This window comes from Haemorhous mexicanus, chromosome 3 (assembly GCF_027477595.1).
Source record: "Haemorhous mexicanus isolate bHaeMex1 chromosome 3, bHaeMex1.pri, whole genome shotgun sequence".
NCBI classification, from domain to species: Eukaryota; Metazoa; Chordata; class Aves; order Passeriformes; family Fringillidae; genus Haemorhous; species Haemorhous mexicanus.
In genome coordinates, this window is record NC_082343.1 from 38,428,873 (window position 1) to 38,444,846 (window position 15,974).

The window sequence follows — 15,974 nt, forward strand, 5'->3', positions numbered from 1 at the left end:
TGACATGCTGGCAGTCTCCCAAACCACACTGAACACTTCCTAGTTATTCATGGCACCTCCATTGTAGCTCAGAGAAACCACAGAGCTTTGCTTTCCTGTGGCTTGTTTTATACCAAAGGACCAGGAGTCAGAGCACTTGGGTTCTGTTTCCAGCTTAGGCACTGCCTGCTGTGACCTTAAATGTGTCTCTTTATACTTTGTGCATCTATTTTCCTCCATGTAATGCAGAGGATGTGTAGAAAGAGGCATTGCTTATGCTACAGAGAAATTAGGAAGCCTTGTTCATTAGTTCATTAGAGCCTTGAGCTCCCAAGCTAAGCAGAGGCGATGTGCTGGAGGTTCAAACTCCAGCACAGCAAGTGCTGTTGCACATAAGATGGATCATGTTGTTGATTAAGCAACAGCATTGCTTGATCTGTGGTGCACGGGACCCTTCTCTATTTCATGTGCTCTGCTGGAAGCATTGCCTTCTGGAAGGAGCTGCATTGGAGTGAGAAGAAGAAATGCACTCAGGGCCCTATTTGGATGTTAAAAGAACTGTCTGTAAGACTTTTGAGTCAACTTCTCTCAACAAGCTCATCCCACGTGTGGGACTGCGGCTTCTTAAAAATGAAGGCAGAGTAGTCCACCACAGCCCACAGGCTGTCACAACCAGGCCTTGGGGCTAAGTTTGGAATGCTGTCCTCAGGTCCTCTTGCCTTGCACAACTCTGTCTGATACCCACCTGAGCTTGTGCTTTCTCCTTAATCTGCCTTTCCTTTGATTTCTGTGCCTCCTCATTTGTGGTTTGTTCCCTCTCAATCAGTTGCCTGGCTGACCTCTGTGTTACAGCTCCCAACTCTGCTTTCCACCTCATATTCCCTGTTAAGGTAATTCTGTGTTGGAGAAAGATGTCATCTTTCTTTGAAAGTCCATGTTCTCAACAGGGTCAGAGGTGCAAACTGCCCTGGTGCTTTTGCAAAAGGAGACAGTCATTGTGGATCCTGCTGTGTAAGATAATGCCATTCTGAGAGAAAATGTATCTCTTGTAACTGCAGCTGGCAACCCATGAGCTGGAGTCATGCAGATGTTTTCGGTGCAGTGCAGAGAAACCTGGGGTATTACACCACCCAGCAACATCAGCAAGCTTGTGGGCTCCAGCATCTCCTTTGAGGACTACTGGGGCTCTGGTAGAGCCATGAACTCCCTTCTCTCAGCCAAAACAGCTGAGGAAGGACACTTAGGAGGTGCCTTCTGACTCTTTTCTCCTTCCATCTCTTTGTTCGGGGGATGAAAGGGTCCCCCACATAGTTTCCCTGTCTCAGACCCTGCAAGCATCTGCCCTGTCCTCTGCTCCCTTCTCCGTCAGCTCCAGATGCCATTCGGGCCCCTGTGTTAGGCACTGCAGAGCAGTGGCTAATTTGGATTTGGATGCTAATTAGGAATGAGCAGATTGAGTGGAAAGCACTTAGCCAGGGTTAATCAGCAGTTAAGTGGCCAGCCCAGACAAGCTCCCGATGGCTGTGCTCAGCCTAAAGGAGGAGTGGGCATGCAGCGTTTCCTGCTGAGTTTACTGAAAACCCAGCTGCCCTGGTCTGTGAAACAGGCCCTTGGCTTGCCACACATTGTCCAACCTAAGCTGGCCAAGACATTTCTGCAGATTACCTCAGGAGGCTGCATCCTCTTTTCTCACTGCTTTGATGGGATGCTGGAAAGAGATGGGCAGGAAGGGGAGCCCAGTTCCCTACCCCAGGGGTGTGCAGACCTTTGATGTCCATTTGGATTAGTCATTTTCATTTCCAAATGGGAGGGGATGAAGAGGATGCTAGCCACCAGAAGGTAGGGTAGCCACCAGAAGGTGCAGCATCTCAGAGTCAAGATTCTGTACATTTCATGGGTAGTCTCTCTTCTCTGGTGCAAGAGAACAGATTTTATTGTATATGGTAGATGTATGAAGCTCCTACCATCACGCTGTGCTGCTTCTGGAGCTTTTGGCCCTGGCATTGCAGAAAACTTCCCTTGTGTGTTCCATCCTTGGCACCCAGCCAAGGTTGAGGACCTGTCCTACATGTCCTGCCAGAGTCATGCATGCTAGGAGGAATAGTCTCCTGCCCAGGAACCAGAGCAAGTCATCACTGAAGATACAAAGATGCAGGAGCCCCAGGAGGCATTTGGGCTTCTCTTCATCCAGGCATGATAAATAATAGAGGGAGATAAACTCCAAGAAGTTGAGCCTTGCACCAGCATGCCATGGATGAGGTTCCTAGCACATTCTAAGCCCTCATGGAGAGCCTTGTTTTCCTTTGTGTATGTGTTCTTTCATGGCTTTATCTTTCAGCTTCATAGCACACTTCCTTGCTCTTACTTAAAAGCAGCAATTAAGGATATCTGTGCTTGCCATATCTACATCACTCACAAGGTCCAAGATCCCACTTCCAGTTCATTCTCCAGCCGTGGTTTCTGCCCAGGGACTGTTCAAAACACACAGCAGTTTTCATATTGGTTCTTGGACCTGTTTTCTCTTTCTTTTTTTGCTTGTTTTATCCATCCCTCTCCTATTGTGTCAGCAGTGTAAAGCAGGTTCTTGACCTTTGCTTTTGTGACTCAAAACTACCTTTTTAACACAAAGGTTACAATCTTCAGCCTGGTCATGTCCAATTCATTCCAATCTCTGCAAGTCCATATTGAGTTAGGTCTATGCACGAGATTTTTCATCTGTCTTACAATATTGCTGTAGGGTGTAACAGTCTTGTGGTAGCAATAAAAGTGAGCCCTATTTCACATATGGTTGATCCTACATAAAAATCTTTTACCTACGTGTTTTATTTTGTTAGGGGAACCAGCATAAGCTGCAAAATCAAATGTGCTTTTTAGCTGGTGTAAATTAGATGTACTCTGGCTAAATGACACGTTTGTCCTGCTGAGCTGACCTCTTCTCCACAGCTGATTTTTTTTCATGTGTGTTATAGTTTAGTTAAATATATAGCCTGAAGGGGGGTCATCTGCTGCTACTTTTTCTTCTCTCCTGGGGAAATTATTCTACCATCAAGTTGTTCTGATATAAAAGCCCTTGTAGCCAGTTTGCCTTTGGTGGTCTTTTTACCTTCCTCTACATTTGCCCCTTCAGATCTCTCAGAGAATCTCTTTAGCCATAATAGCTTTTTTTCCATTTTGTCAGACCATCACATGTATCAGCCTGGATTAACACTTCTGTAGTAACACTGATCACTGATGTATTATGGGTAGTGATAGGAAAAAGGGGAACATTTTTAAATAAAAGAGGGGACATTTAGATTAGATTTTAAGAGTAAATTCCTTACTCAGAGAATGGCGAGGCACTGGAGCAGGCTGCCCAGAGATGTTATGTGTTCCCCATCTGTGGAAGTGTTTTAGGTCAGATTGGATGGGGCCCTGGGCAGCCTGATCTAGTGAATGGCATCCCTGCTCATGGCAGTGGGTTTGGAACTGAATGGACTTTGAGGCTGCTTCCAACTCAACCCATTCTGTGATTTCTATGATTTCTATGATGCATTCCTTTTCAGCCTCCTCCTGAGGCTGAGGCCAGGGGCTGCCCATCTGCCCCTGGCTTGACACAGAGCCTCAGTGGTGGCACAGCACTGCTGTGAGCACCCAGGCAGCTTGGGGAGGGTGTTGCAAAAGCAGCAGCTGAGCAGCCCTTCCCTTCCCATCCCCACAGATAACACCTGCCGCTTTGAGGACGAGAAGATCTGCGGCTTCGTGCAGGACAAGATGGACAACTTTGACTGGACGCGGCAGAACGCCCTGACGCAGAACCCCAAGCGCACCGTCAACACGGGGCCCCCCACGGACATCAGCGGCACGCCGGAGGGTCGGCACCAGCCTGGGTTTCCTTTGGCTTGGCAGGGGAGGGGAGGTGCACACCATCTCTTGTCAGAAGCCTTACAGCTCTGGGAGCTGATGGAGAGCTGATCTGCTTTCTACTTCACACGGGGTGCAGGGAGCACGCAGTTAATTTGCATGTTACTGATTGGAATTAAACACACAATTAAAACACCTACAACTTTGTTGAAGGGAATCGTGTGAGCATTAGTTCTTGTCAGCTAATTGCCTTATGCCTAATGCTCTTGCACTGTTTGATGCTTGTTTTGAAGAAAAGAATGGATAAACAACTAGGAGAATATCTCTAACATCTAGAAATGGCCCTGTAGGTTTTAGCGAGCTGTTTCCTCAAAGAAATTTTCAGGGATGCAAACAGATCTCCTTAGTACCAAGCACAGAAGCATAAGAGGCCAGACAGGAGCTGCCTCTGGGGCGGAAGGAAGCCTTACCTATAGCTGGAGGAGACTGGTGTTATGTATTGCTCACCCTAGCTGTGTATGGAGCACATGCTCCCAGTTTAAATGGATACTACATCCCTCTTTCTGTAATAAGAAAAGTAAATTTGTATGCAAACATATATCTTTGAATTCAGAAAAAACTGGGAAACATCCAATGGCCCGCTAAGGAAATGGTTTCTCCCATTAGTTTTCGGTACACCCAACCTGACTGAGCGTTGAAAATGATGCTAACAAATTAAATGGCTAATCTCTTACTCCCTGGGCTGTTAACAATTGCTTTGGTATTGTTCTCTTTAGACAACAATATTGTTCAGGCTGGATGTACCGAATCCTCTCTCCCTCTACTTGAGGCAGAGAAATCAGTCTGGAATGGTTTCTCTTTCTGGTGTACTCCCTGCACAGTGCAGCCAGCTCTGGGGCTCTTTGTCCACACAGACAGATGTGCAGGGGTTCACCTGCTACGTGTGCCCACAGCAAGTCTGCAGATGCCTCTCTCTCCCGTGCCTCCCTAAATACTGCTGAGGCAGGGGAGGCACTGGGGGATCCTGCGAGTGTCTCTGGCTGGGATCACGGTGGGTGCAGAGCAGTTGGGCACAGCAAGGCCGTGTCTCCCAGAGGAGGGGCGGTCTCCCAGCCACACTGGCACACCATCCTTTGGAGGAAGGGAGACCCAGTGCATGCTGCCTTTGCCCACCTTTCCCTCTCGTTCTGCAGGTTATTACATGTTCATCGAGGCGTCCCGGCCCCGTGTGACAGGAGACAAAGCCCGGCTCATCAGCCCCCTGTACAATATCACTGCCAAGTATTACTGCGTCTCCTTCTACTACCACATGTACGGGAAGCACATTGGTGAGTCCCCTCTGGGGAAGGCTCAACTCAGCCTCGTGGGCTCTTGGGGAAGATCTCCAGCCTCTTGCTCCAGCAGCTGTGCCTGCGACCAGCTGTTCCAGAGGGTGGGAGTCCTACTCCAGTATTCCAAGCAGCAGGGTGGGCTTCTGCACTCAAATACTTGTCCCGTAACCCAGCAGTGTCAGGGTTGTGAGGCTGTCACAGGCTGTCCTTGGGGCAGCACCTTACAGTCAGTCTGTCCATTGGACAGGAGAAGAGGGTGAAGGGGCTTTGTGAACCAGAGAGCTCTGGGGTGTGCAGGATGTGTGTTCCCCCAGCTGGGCTAAGGGGCTGCCTGCTCTGCCTGGCTCCTGTAAGCCTCAAGTGCAGCGAGCACCACAGAAGCGCCTGGCACACTAATGAGTTTCCATATCCAGTCAAGGAGCAACTGCTAATTCGTCACCTCTTGATTATAATTTCATTAATTTGAATAATAGATGCACTCTTCGCACAGCACACAGGGTTATTAATCACCTGCTGGACTAGAGCCTGACTGAAAAATCAGGGCCCAGGCAGGAATGTGTCCGCCCTTCAATAAGCGGGGTTAATTAACCTCTCTCTGCTCAGTACTGCAGATGTCATTGGGAGGGAACATGCTCCTGAGTCTGGCCACATCTCTGTTCACATGTGGCAAGGCTGAGAGGTTAAACTGCAAAATTTGGGCAAGGCTGGAACCCTGACACCATGAGTGTCGGGGCTAGGAGCCGGGCTGCAGTTCACTGAGCAGGTCTCCATCTGTGTCTGTGTTTTGAGGGTTCATATCTGCTCTCTGCACTTGGAATTGGGCTAGGTCAGAGGTGTTTTCACACACCTGGATTTCCCCTGGAGACCAGCTGCTCCATGCTGTAGTCATGCTGGCGGTGGCAGCTTGCTCAGGCAGAGCACTGTCAGTTTTGGCTCAAACCAGATTTTCCTGGAGCTGCTGGTCCTACTTAGCTGACAGAGTCCAGCTGCTAATGCTGTCTGGCAAACTCATGTGTTCCCTGCAGCTGCCCCTTATGGTAAGTCAGCTCTGCTGCCTGATTCCTGCTTGTCTTCTCCTGGAGGCTGGGAAAGGGGTCTCATTCTTTGATGAAGAGTGGTCCAGACTGGTGGGAGATAGGCAAAAAAAAGATGTGGGGAGAGGAGGTCTCTCTTAATTTTTTTCTTATGTCAGATTCCTACGTTCATTTCACTGGTGAAATAAAAGCTCTTCAACATTTTTTTGATTTTGGAAAAGAGCTCGGTTTACCAGTTCTTTTGTGGTAGTCTGTCTGGAGATGAGGTGGACTGGACATGCCAGAGAATCAATTTATTATGGTTTTTTTTTTTTCTTTTAGCATTTTAACTCTTTACTGATTTGCTCTACCCACAAATTTCCAAAAGTGATGGTGATTCCTAAGACCTAAGAAAGCCTCTAAGTACCATTTTCTGTTCCTCATATTCAGACAGCTTTTATATCTTTTGGTTTTTCTCTTCATACCCAATGTTTTGGCCTCTGTTTGATCCCTGTTTTTCCTCTTGCTGTACAAAGGCTGACAAATTTCTGTGAGGTGGATAGACTCCTTAATGCCATATGATTTCCATGGTGGGTGCTGTGAGCTGAGGGCAAATTTTAAAATCAGACTGATTAGACATAGATTGAAAGAGAATGAAATGAGTAAAAAGTTCTTTTTCTCTTGGCCTGTGAAATACATGACTTGGTCCAGCAAACTCACCGTATATCTGCTTGCAAATTGAAACTCAGTACCTTGATGCCAGGCTTGGTGCCCTTACTGGCTGAAGTCCTCTCAGAGTTCTTAGGGCAAAACAAGTTTATTCAGCTCTTCTTCTTCAGCCCTGGGTTAGAGGAGGGTGTAAGACTCAGTAGGACTTCCCCTGTGAAATGAGGAGACAGACCCTGCCCTCCCATCCACCTCACATGTGCAGCAATGTGAGGGCACAGGTGGGGTTGCTGCAGTCCTGAGCCATGCTTTGCTTCCCATAGACCCAGCTATCCCTGATGCCTGCAGTCACAGCCCCTGGCTCACCTAGTGCCAGCACAGTGCTGCCAGGGCAGGTGCCAGCAAGACTGTATCAGATTGGTCTTGTCAGCAGAAAATGCCAGCAAGAGGGTGTCTTCCATTCCAAGTCTCTGTTGTGGAGCAAACTGAAGCTCTGTCACTACAAAAAGTAGCTGTATAAAATCCCGACATTTATTTATTTTTTTAATAACTCTTTTATTACCTTCCCCCCCCCCCCCACTACAGAACTTGAAAGCTGGTTTACTCTCACAATTTGACTATAAAATATCCGTAGCCATCCAGGCAAATCTTCCCTGGGAGAGTTCCCAGACACTACTCGTTTATAATAGATATGACGAAAGAGAGAAACAGAATACAAATGCACTGGTTGTAGCCATGATATAAAATATTCAGTGACTAGCAGAGTAGGATACTGTTGAATATCTCTCAGCTGATGAGAGATCAGGATGAAGGGGAACTCCCTGGAGGCAATCCTCATTCTTCTGAAGTTATTTGGTCATCTGTTTTTCTTCCTCTGGCCCCCTCTGTAGCAAGCATTCACATTGCCCTATGATCCTGCCAGCCCCAACACAAAAATCAGGGGGAGGAGAAGAAAAGAAATCCCATTTCCACCAGGCATTTGTTGTAAATGATCAAATCGGCAGACAAATTTATAAAAAAATTTATAAATTTATGAGATTGACAACCAAAAATAGAATATTATGAAACAGCCACAGCCAAGACAGCGTCAACCCTGGACTTTGACGCTGGGTGAACTTGGGACAGACCGACGTAGACTCAGCGTCTCCCCAGAGTGTCACACCAACTGCTCCAAGTAGCCAGCTGAGATACAGTTTATTCTGCCTGGAGCAGAAATGACCTAAGATTTCTGTAAGTTCCTACATATGTATAATGGGAACTATACAGATGCAGTCCCGGACAAAAGTCATTCCATAGGCTTGGATGGCTGTCTGGGCTCCTCGAAATGGTCTTCCTTTCAGCTGTAGCCAAGACATTGCCATTTTCCAATGTAATCTCTCCCAGGTACTGTTCGGTGAATGTTCTGGACATTCTTGGGAGATGGTTGTTGATCACCCAGGAAAGACTCATTCACTCGTTAATGGCCATGGTTTTATCTGGGCGAGTCCGGGAAATCTTTTGGAAATGAAAAGCCCTGCTTCTGGCCATGGGGAGTCAGAGGCATGGTTGGATCTTTATAATTTTTATACAGTTTCCAAAGCATGAATTATCTACATCATATACTACACATTCAAGAACAAAAGTGTCTTACTTGCAGCTGGCGTGGAAATGTCAAATGAGTCTCAGTTGGTTGGAGCCTGGTGCTAATGATGCTGTCGTCATGGCATCAATCCCTGTGTGGGCCATTCACTTAGGAGTTGGGCTTGATGCTCATTGTGGATCCCTTCCCATTCAGAAGATTCTGTGATTCTGAGGAATTGTTTGCTTTCCTCAGGGGAGGAGACTAGCCATGGCAGCTAGCAACTATTTGCCAAGTTCAAAAAGCCTCTTTGTCAAGGTGGCTGGGAGCAAATCCTCAAGTCCTTGCTTCAGCCGTCAGACTCCTCTTCCTCCCTTCTCAGGGGCTGCCTCAGAGGGGGAGCATTAAGAGGACAGTTTCCCTGACAGACTAGTTCTACCACAGTCCCCTGCCATCTTTCTCTCATGCCTCCTAACTCAGTGGTAGCCAGGTTGTGATCTGTGCAGCCTCCTGCTCACTGCTGGATGCTCCTGCAGGCCCTGCAGCAAGAGATGGCTTCATGGTCAGCTCACAGGATGAAGGTTGCTGAGAGGGATGTGGAAATTTCAGCCACTGAATGGAGAGTTAAGGGTGTGATTGTTCCAGTGCTGACACACCCAGCTAAGTCTGGTCTATGTATAATCAGGATGGAAAGTTTCCAATAAAATTATAAATTGCTTTCTACAGCTTCTTGAGGAAGCAAAGGGGGTGAAAAGTGACGATCCATGAATCCCATGACAGGATGAATGGGAATGGTTCAAAACTGCATCAGGGAAGGATCAAATTTTTTGGAAGGGTCATCAGACACTGGAATGGGCTTCCTAGAGAGGTGATCAAAGTGGTCAGGCGGTTGTATGTCCTTTCAAACTTTTCTTTCCCTTCATTTCCCTTTTTTTTTACTTCTACTCTATTCTAAGATTCCATGAGGAGCAGTTCTGGGGACTGATTGAGAAGGGTTTTGGTTCTGAGTCACTGGAAACAATGAGACCTGATCAGATTGCTTGCCACAGCATCTGAGTTCAAGAAAGCCATGGCTGTTTCACAGAGGGAATTGGGTTGTGGGCCGGCCACTTACACAGGCAGTGCCATCACTGAAGCCCTCCTGCTGAGGAGGAATCCAAGTCTGGAAGGCCTGCCAAACTGAATTGCTTCTTTATTTGTTCAGCTCAGATCAGACAATCAGTGCAAAGTGTGTCTGAAAGGCCATGGTGGATGATCACACATAGGAGCCAGCGGGTGCCGTGTGGCTTGTTTTTGACAAGTCATGTTAGCCAGAGCTGTCAGGTCACACAAAATGAGAGGTACTGGTCCTGTCAATGAAAAACCAGCTTGAACCACAGAGGCATCATTTCTGTGAGATCCACCATCACAGGTCCCTCGTTCCTACCCAAACTTTGTTTATGAACACAGCACCCTGCCACTGCGCAGTAATCCAGGTGGTACCCTGGAGGTAGATGAGTTCTTTTGGATATATGAAGTTTGCCTTATATAGAAATACAGAAACATAGAAGTTTGCCTTCTATAGAAATGTGTCGTTCATTAAATCCATGCCATTATCTCCAGTGCAATTACTTTACACAATAGGGATTACATCCCTGGATTGATTGAGGAGAAGCTGATTTTCCTCATGAGTATGATTCACTTCCCTCTAGGCTCTTGAAAACAAGTTGCATTTAGACCTAAGTGAAGAGTTTGTAGTGAAAAAGTGCATTCAAGTTTTTTAATGCTCATTCTTTTTCCACTTACTCAGATGTGGTTTTGGCCATCGATAATTACGTATTTGACTAACGATCTGTTAAGAGATCCAGCACCTTCCTGTGGGCTTTGGTATGGACCCTTTGGATAGATAATGGTCTCTTCTAGTAGTATCTGCATGGGTTTTTTGGGAGGTTAGTCAAATACCATGATTGTGAGCAAGGATTGTAAATACCTAGCAAGAAGACCACGTATTTGTAAAGTGTCATTCAGCCTCTGTAAGTTCAATGCAGTGGCTCTGAACCAAAGACTGATTAAGTCATTGTTTCTCTAAAGAATTCTGTGAATTTTGGATTGAAGGCATAGATTTAAAGATTATTGAGACCCAGTGGTATTGATACATCATCTAATCAAGCTTCCTGCGTAACCAAGGGCAGAGAATTCCCTTAAATTACTTTTGCTAGAGCCCAGTGAATACTATGTGCCTATACCTTCATTAGATGTTAACTTACAAAAAGCACCAATGACATGTTTGATAGGTAGGATTGGGTCATCCCTAAACCAAAGAATTTAACATCTAAAGATTCTTCTTTATGACATGACATTTTCAATCCCCAGATATTGTGTCTTCATGCTGATGGAGGCATTCTGTTTAGTACCCTGAATGTGGCTCCACTGATCCCTGCCTTTCCTTGCCCCTGACTTAAAGGGCATCACTGAATCAAGTTCCCAGCACAGATAGGCACTGAAATATTACTTTCTTCAAAAACCCTCTTCTGTCTTACCAGTTGAACATCTGACAACTTTTCTGCTACAGGTTTTGTTGGGAAGGCTGTTGGAGCACAGATTGCTTCATTTGCAGCTGCCCTGAATTCCCACAGATTTTCTTTGCTCCTGATCACCTGATTTGAGACAGTTATTACTCTGATGGACCATTGCTATGGTCCCCCCTCCCTTCATTCAGTAGAACATCTTTTCATTCAGACTTTAATCACAGCAGCAGCCTTGTGGGAAGTTGAGGAGCTGTAAGGAAACACTGCAACCTGATCATCTCTTGAGACGTCAGGTGTTGCATCAATTATTCAGACTCTGAAATTGATATATACAAAACTTAACAGACACTGAAGAGGAAACGGGAGCTCTCAGAGCATATCCAGCTACTTCTTTAGCACTCCCTTGTCACTCTTCTATTATCTCCATAGACCGTTAATTATTTCACTGTTGGTCATTGCAGGTGCACATCTGGACATCCCCCTGGGTGTTCTGACAGGAGAAAGGCTATGGGGACAGAGTGCAGACTATGATACCCTACTTGTGCATCCATCCCTCTCATTACTTGAACTTCAACCAGACATGATTTTGTAATGTATGGAAATGCAGAATCCCAGAAAATCAAAGTGTCAGTCACCACCATCACTTCTAGGAGTGACTTTGTCTCCCAAAGAGAGCTCTGCAAGATCAGGCACCCCAACATTTGAAGGAGTTTGCAGTTCCAGGTTTGGAGTCTCACTGTCTCAGCTAGTCGCCTTGAAGTTTTGTGGTGCAAAACTACAAGGCAGGAAGTGGGGAAAGTCTCTTGCTATGATGCATCCTGTAATGCATCCCAGCTATACTGAGCTCAAAGCTGGGAGCACAGGCTGTTCTAACAAACAGCCTTCCTGCAGCAAATCACTTTCGAGGCCTGAGCCATTCATCCTCTCACATCTCCCTGGGTCAGGCAGAGGATGAGGCCAGAGAACAGCTTTTGAGTGGTGTCCTCAGTTCAGCAGGGAGAATATGTGATCTCAGCTGCTCCTTCCTGCTGTCTCGCTGGCTTCAGCATTGCAGTGAAACAGCCCATCTGCTCCAAGCCCTGCAGCCCTGCAGCTGCTGTGCTTGGCTCCTGGGACTGAGACACCACGGACAGGGTGATGATGGGGAAATAGGGAAATTGTTAATAAGGGTAGAGAGGAGACAGGCAAAATTTTCCTCAGCATAAGTACATCAGTGTCTGCAGGGGTTTTGTCAGCAGCCTTTCACACACATCTTTTGTATTTTGTGGGCTCTGGGAGGCTCCTTCTTTTCTTGCTGAGGTCTTTGCAAAGCCTGCCCACAAAAGGGAGACAGGCAGAGTCCCCTGTCTGGCTGTTGTGCACTTTTAAACCGGGCAGTGTCTATGAAGCAGACTTTGTTTCAGCTCGTTGAGAGTACTGAGCACAGTGCGTGCTCTCAGCCTGAGAGCTGAGCACATGAATTCCGCAAAGGACCCAGCTGTCTCTGGTGCCAAAGATCAAAGGGCCCCTTATCAAAGCTGGGAGGAGAGAGAGAATTGCCTGAAGGCATCTGGGCATGTCATGAAACAGAGGGTGAACAAGGAGCAAACAGACCTCACAAATGAACTATGGTTCACTTAGCTTCTTGAGTCTACAAAATTGGTGGGAAAAGTTGCCTATACAAGAACTCCTTCCTCCTAGGTTTATTTGTCTTGGTTTGAAAAGACAGAAGACTGCTAAGGAAGGCAGGAGCCTCTCTTGAATTGGAAAATGTAAATCCCCTCCCTCCGAATTATTATAATTTTGAAGTTAAGGGGCTGTCAGGCAAAGATATGGGAGTAGGAATAACAGTCTTTATTAGGAAAAAATAATAAAGGAAAAAACAAATAAAAATGCAGTAATGCCAAACAACACTGACAGAGTCAGAATATGACCTGACACTTTGTTGGTCAGGATGTTGGTAGCAGTCTGATTAAATGGTGGCTGCAATCCTCCTGGAGTGACAGATGTGGTTCTGTTGAAGCAGTGATCTTATAGAAGGGTGGAGTTTTCCTCTGAAGGTCCAGTGGTGGTGCAGAGGGGCCTGGTCTTCCTCTGGGAATGTGGTGGAAAAGGCTGCCTATGGTGTTCCAAATCTCAGATTATATCCAGGTAGGAATTCTTGGCTCCTCCCCCTGTTGGGAGTGTCTCCAATAGGAAGATGTAATTTTATCAGTCATGCAGTGAGACTCAATGGCCCATTAACAGAAGATACCTCCCTGGAGGGAGGATTGGTTGTGGAAGATACAAAGAAAACTGCCCTACCTGGTTTTAACAGCTCGCCCAATTAACAGAAAATAACTGTCCCACCTCCAACAGGCAATGGAATACACACCCCCAGCCTCATCTTGCATTTGCAACTTAAGACATTATCATATTCTTAGTTTTCATGGTTGGACTTGATATTAAAGGTCTTTTCCAATGTAAACAATTCTATGATTTTCCCCCAGGCTGGCCTCTCCTCTCTAAAGTAGTATCCAGCACTTCTGGGGACCAGCAGCTACAGCAGGAAAGAGGGAAGGAGCTGCCCCCATTGGCATCTTCCCATCCTGCTTGCCAGCACCTGCACAGAGAAATGAAGGAGAGCATCTATTTCCCTGCCCAGCACCTGGGGCTCCCCTGGCCCTGCCTGGAGCTGAGTCAGCAGAAGCACTGGGCTCCTATGCAGCCATGGCCCCAACAAGGCCAGCTCTGAACTTACCCCTGAGTCACCCTCCCTGTGCCCTCCCTCTGTTTTGTTCCAGCTGCATATCAGATGGGCCTTTGTTCTTCTGAGATAGCATAAATTTAACTTTATGGAGCATGGAGATCTTTTTTCTCCCTCTTTTGAATTTCTTAAACCACATCCTGTTGTCCACACATAGAAAGCCTGTAACTGGTCCCAAACAGCCTCTCGGGGAATTTTCCATAAAAAGGGGTGCCAGGATTTTGTTCTATAAACACAGTATCAAAGATGGAAGTCTTGTATCATTCATCTCTCTATGCTAACAGTTTCTCTAATTAGACTGGTGGATCAAATGAGCAAAGGAGCTCAAGCATAGCTCCATTGTGAGTCTGCTCCTGCCATATCACCATCTGCTCTCTATGTACACAGACAGGTGGGGATATGCTGGAGAGAAGGAGCTATAGCTGTAGCTTGCCTGCCTTCTTCCCATTATTCCCCATCATGAGACAGCAATGACAATAGCACTGCACTTACCCCACTGTCTGCAGGGCCCAGGTTCCCCCTGCCCAGTGTGTCTCCCCAGGAGCCCAGCCATATGTCTGCTTTGCCTTTTTAGAGTGTTGTTGCTTCTTTGCTGGTACATTCCCTCCATCCCGAAGTTGCCATACATGCCAGACTGGTCAGATAGATAGTGATGGATCATAGATCAATCTGTGCAATTGGCTTTGCCATGTCAGGGAATATTGCTTCAAGCCCAGCCTCATTTGATGATGGTTTAGGAGGTCAGAGGTGGAAATGTGTTTGTTTCTTTGGGTTTTTGAAATCCGCAGTTAACTCCAAAGAAAATTCCCTGTAGCCATATATAAGTAATTTTCACAAGTTTGCTGTAGGGGAAACATTGCCAATCAAACTTACTTTATTGCTGTTTATATCCCCAGAAAGTCCTAGATACAAGGGGAAACAGGAGGCTTTGATTCCCCTGATTCCTTTCTCCATAGCCTCCCTACTGTACCGGAGCATGGAGTGTACCACAGCAATCAGCTGGCAGCACAGGCTGAACGTTCTCCATGCCCCAGTGCAGATGCCTTGTGAGTAGAGGTGGGATCATGGAGCTTTCCAAACTCCGACCAGTATGAGCTCTCTGACCCTCCTGCTCTGAAGTTAGCAAAGTGGTGGCTGCAGAAACAGGTCTGTGCAGTGACCCTAGGACTGGACACAGGGGACCCTGCACACCAAGCTGAGAACAGTGACAGACATGTAGAAATAAAAGTTCTCTGTAGTCAGAAGTGGAAAGCAGCCCAGAGGCTTTAATTGTCTTACTCCTCATATGATAATGTGTGAAGCATCCTGAGAGACTGTGAATGAGTAAATACATCCTACCATGGCACAGAGACAACTTACATTCCTAGAAATTATGAGTCAGTACCACTTGGTATTATTTCTGCATCTCTGTCTGTGCTACAATTGCTTTTCCACCCTCTGCTCTCTAGCTCTCAGAGCAATAACTTTCCCCCCAGCTCTGTAACCAGCCTGATGCTGACTGCTATTCATTAACATCCATTTAAATGAGAGAGGAAGAGAGATCTGTGTTTGTTGTGGAGATTATAAACAGTAATAGATTCTTTCTGGAGACTGTCACTGGCTCCTGGTATTTGCCTGCACTAAGCTTTGGGCTTTTAGTTTCTGATCAGTGGCATTAACATTAAACACTCAAAGAAGTGCTCAGAGCCCCTGTTAGCAAATGTAAGAGCTCTTTTCTCCCTGGATTGGTTTTAGCCCTCATTTTGGGTCTACAAGTGACTCTGCTAAGCTGTGCAAGGTCTAAGTCCTCTCCACACCATGAATCTCTTTCTAGCTACTGGATGTCTCTTGCAATCAGTCAGCTTCTTACCTCAATCTACCTTGCCTGCACTGGAAATGCCATGGGAATTTCCATGGGGGCTTTCAGCCCTGAATTCCCAGTTGAGTCCCAAATCTAAACTGGAGCTGCAGATGGGAATCCTCATCCATAGCTGATCTCCTGAGATTGCCCCATACTGGAGCAGGGATCTTACAGGAGTGCAGCAGGCAGTTGCAGTGGGACCAGGCTGTGTGCCAGCTCCTGGCTGTGGATCCAACAGCCTTCCCTACCCATCCCACAGAGCTCTGCTGCTCTTGGCATGCCACCCCATCTCTCAGTGCGTAGTGCCATCCTCCCTTTGCTTCCTGACTGCTCCAGCTGCCTGCCTTCCATCTGAGTCATGTAAACTGAGCTGTTCCTTAGCCTTTTCGCCACCCATCACCCTGAATTAACTCCCCAAGGGAACTCCTGAGGAAACCTCTACCTTCCCTGCCATCCCACACCGACTGTGCTGATGGCCCTGCCCCTACAGGCCCTGCATCCCTTCCACTGCTCCC

At 46.8% G+C, this 15,974-nt stretch overlaps 1 protein-coding gene across 1 annotated transcript in view; it reads left to right on the plus strand.

The window, feature by feature from the left end:
* The window catches only part of MDGA1 (MAM domain containing glycosylphosphatidylinositol anchor 1), a 147,988-nt gene that overhangs the window by 116,791 nt on the left and 15,223 nt on the right, over nucleotides 1-15,974 (plus strand). Inside the window, exons 13-14 of the mRNA XM_059841385.1 lie at nucleotides 3,677-3,829; nucleotides 5,013-5,147. Of these exons, the coding sequence (XP_059697368.1) occupies nucleotides 3,677-3,829; nucleotides 5,013-5,147 (288 nt within the window). The remainder of the gene's footprint in view (nucleotides 1-3,676; nucleotides 3,830-5,012; nucleotides 5,148-15,974) is intronic.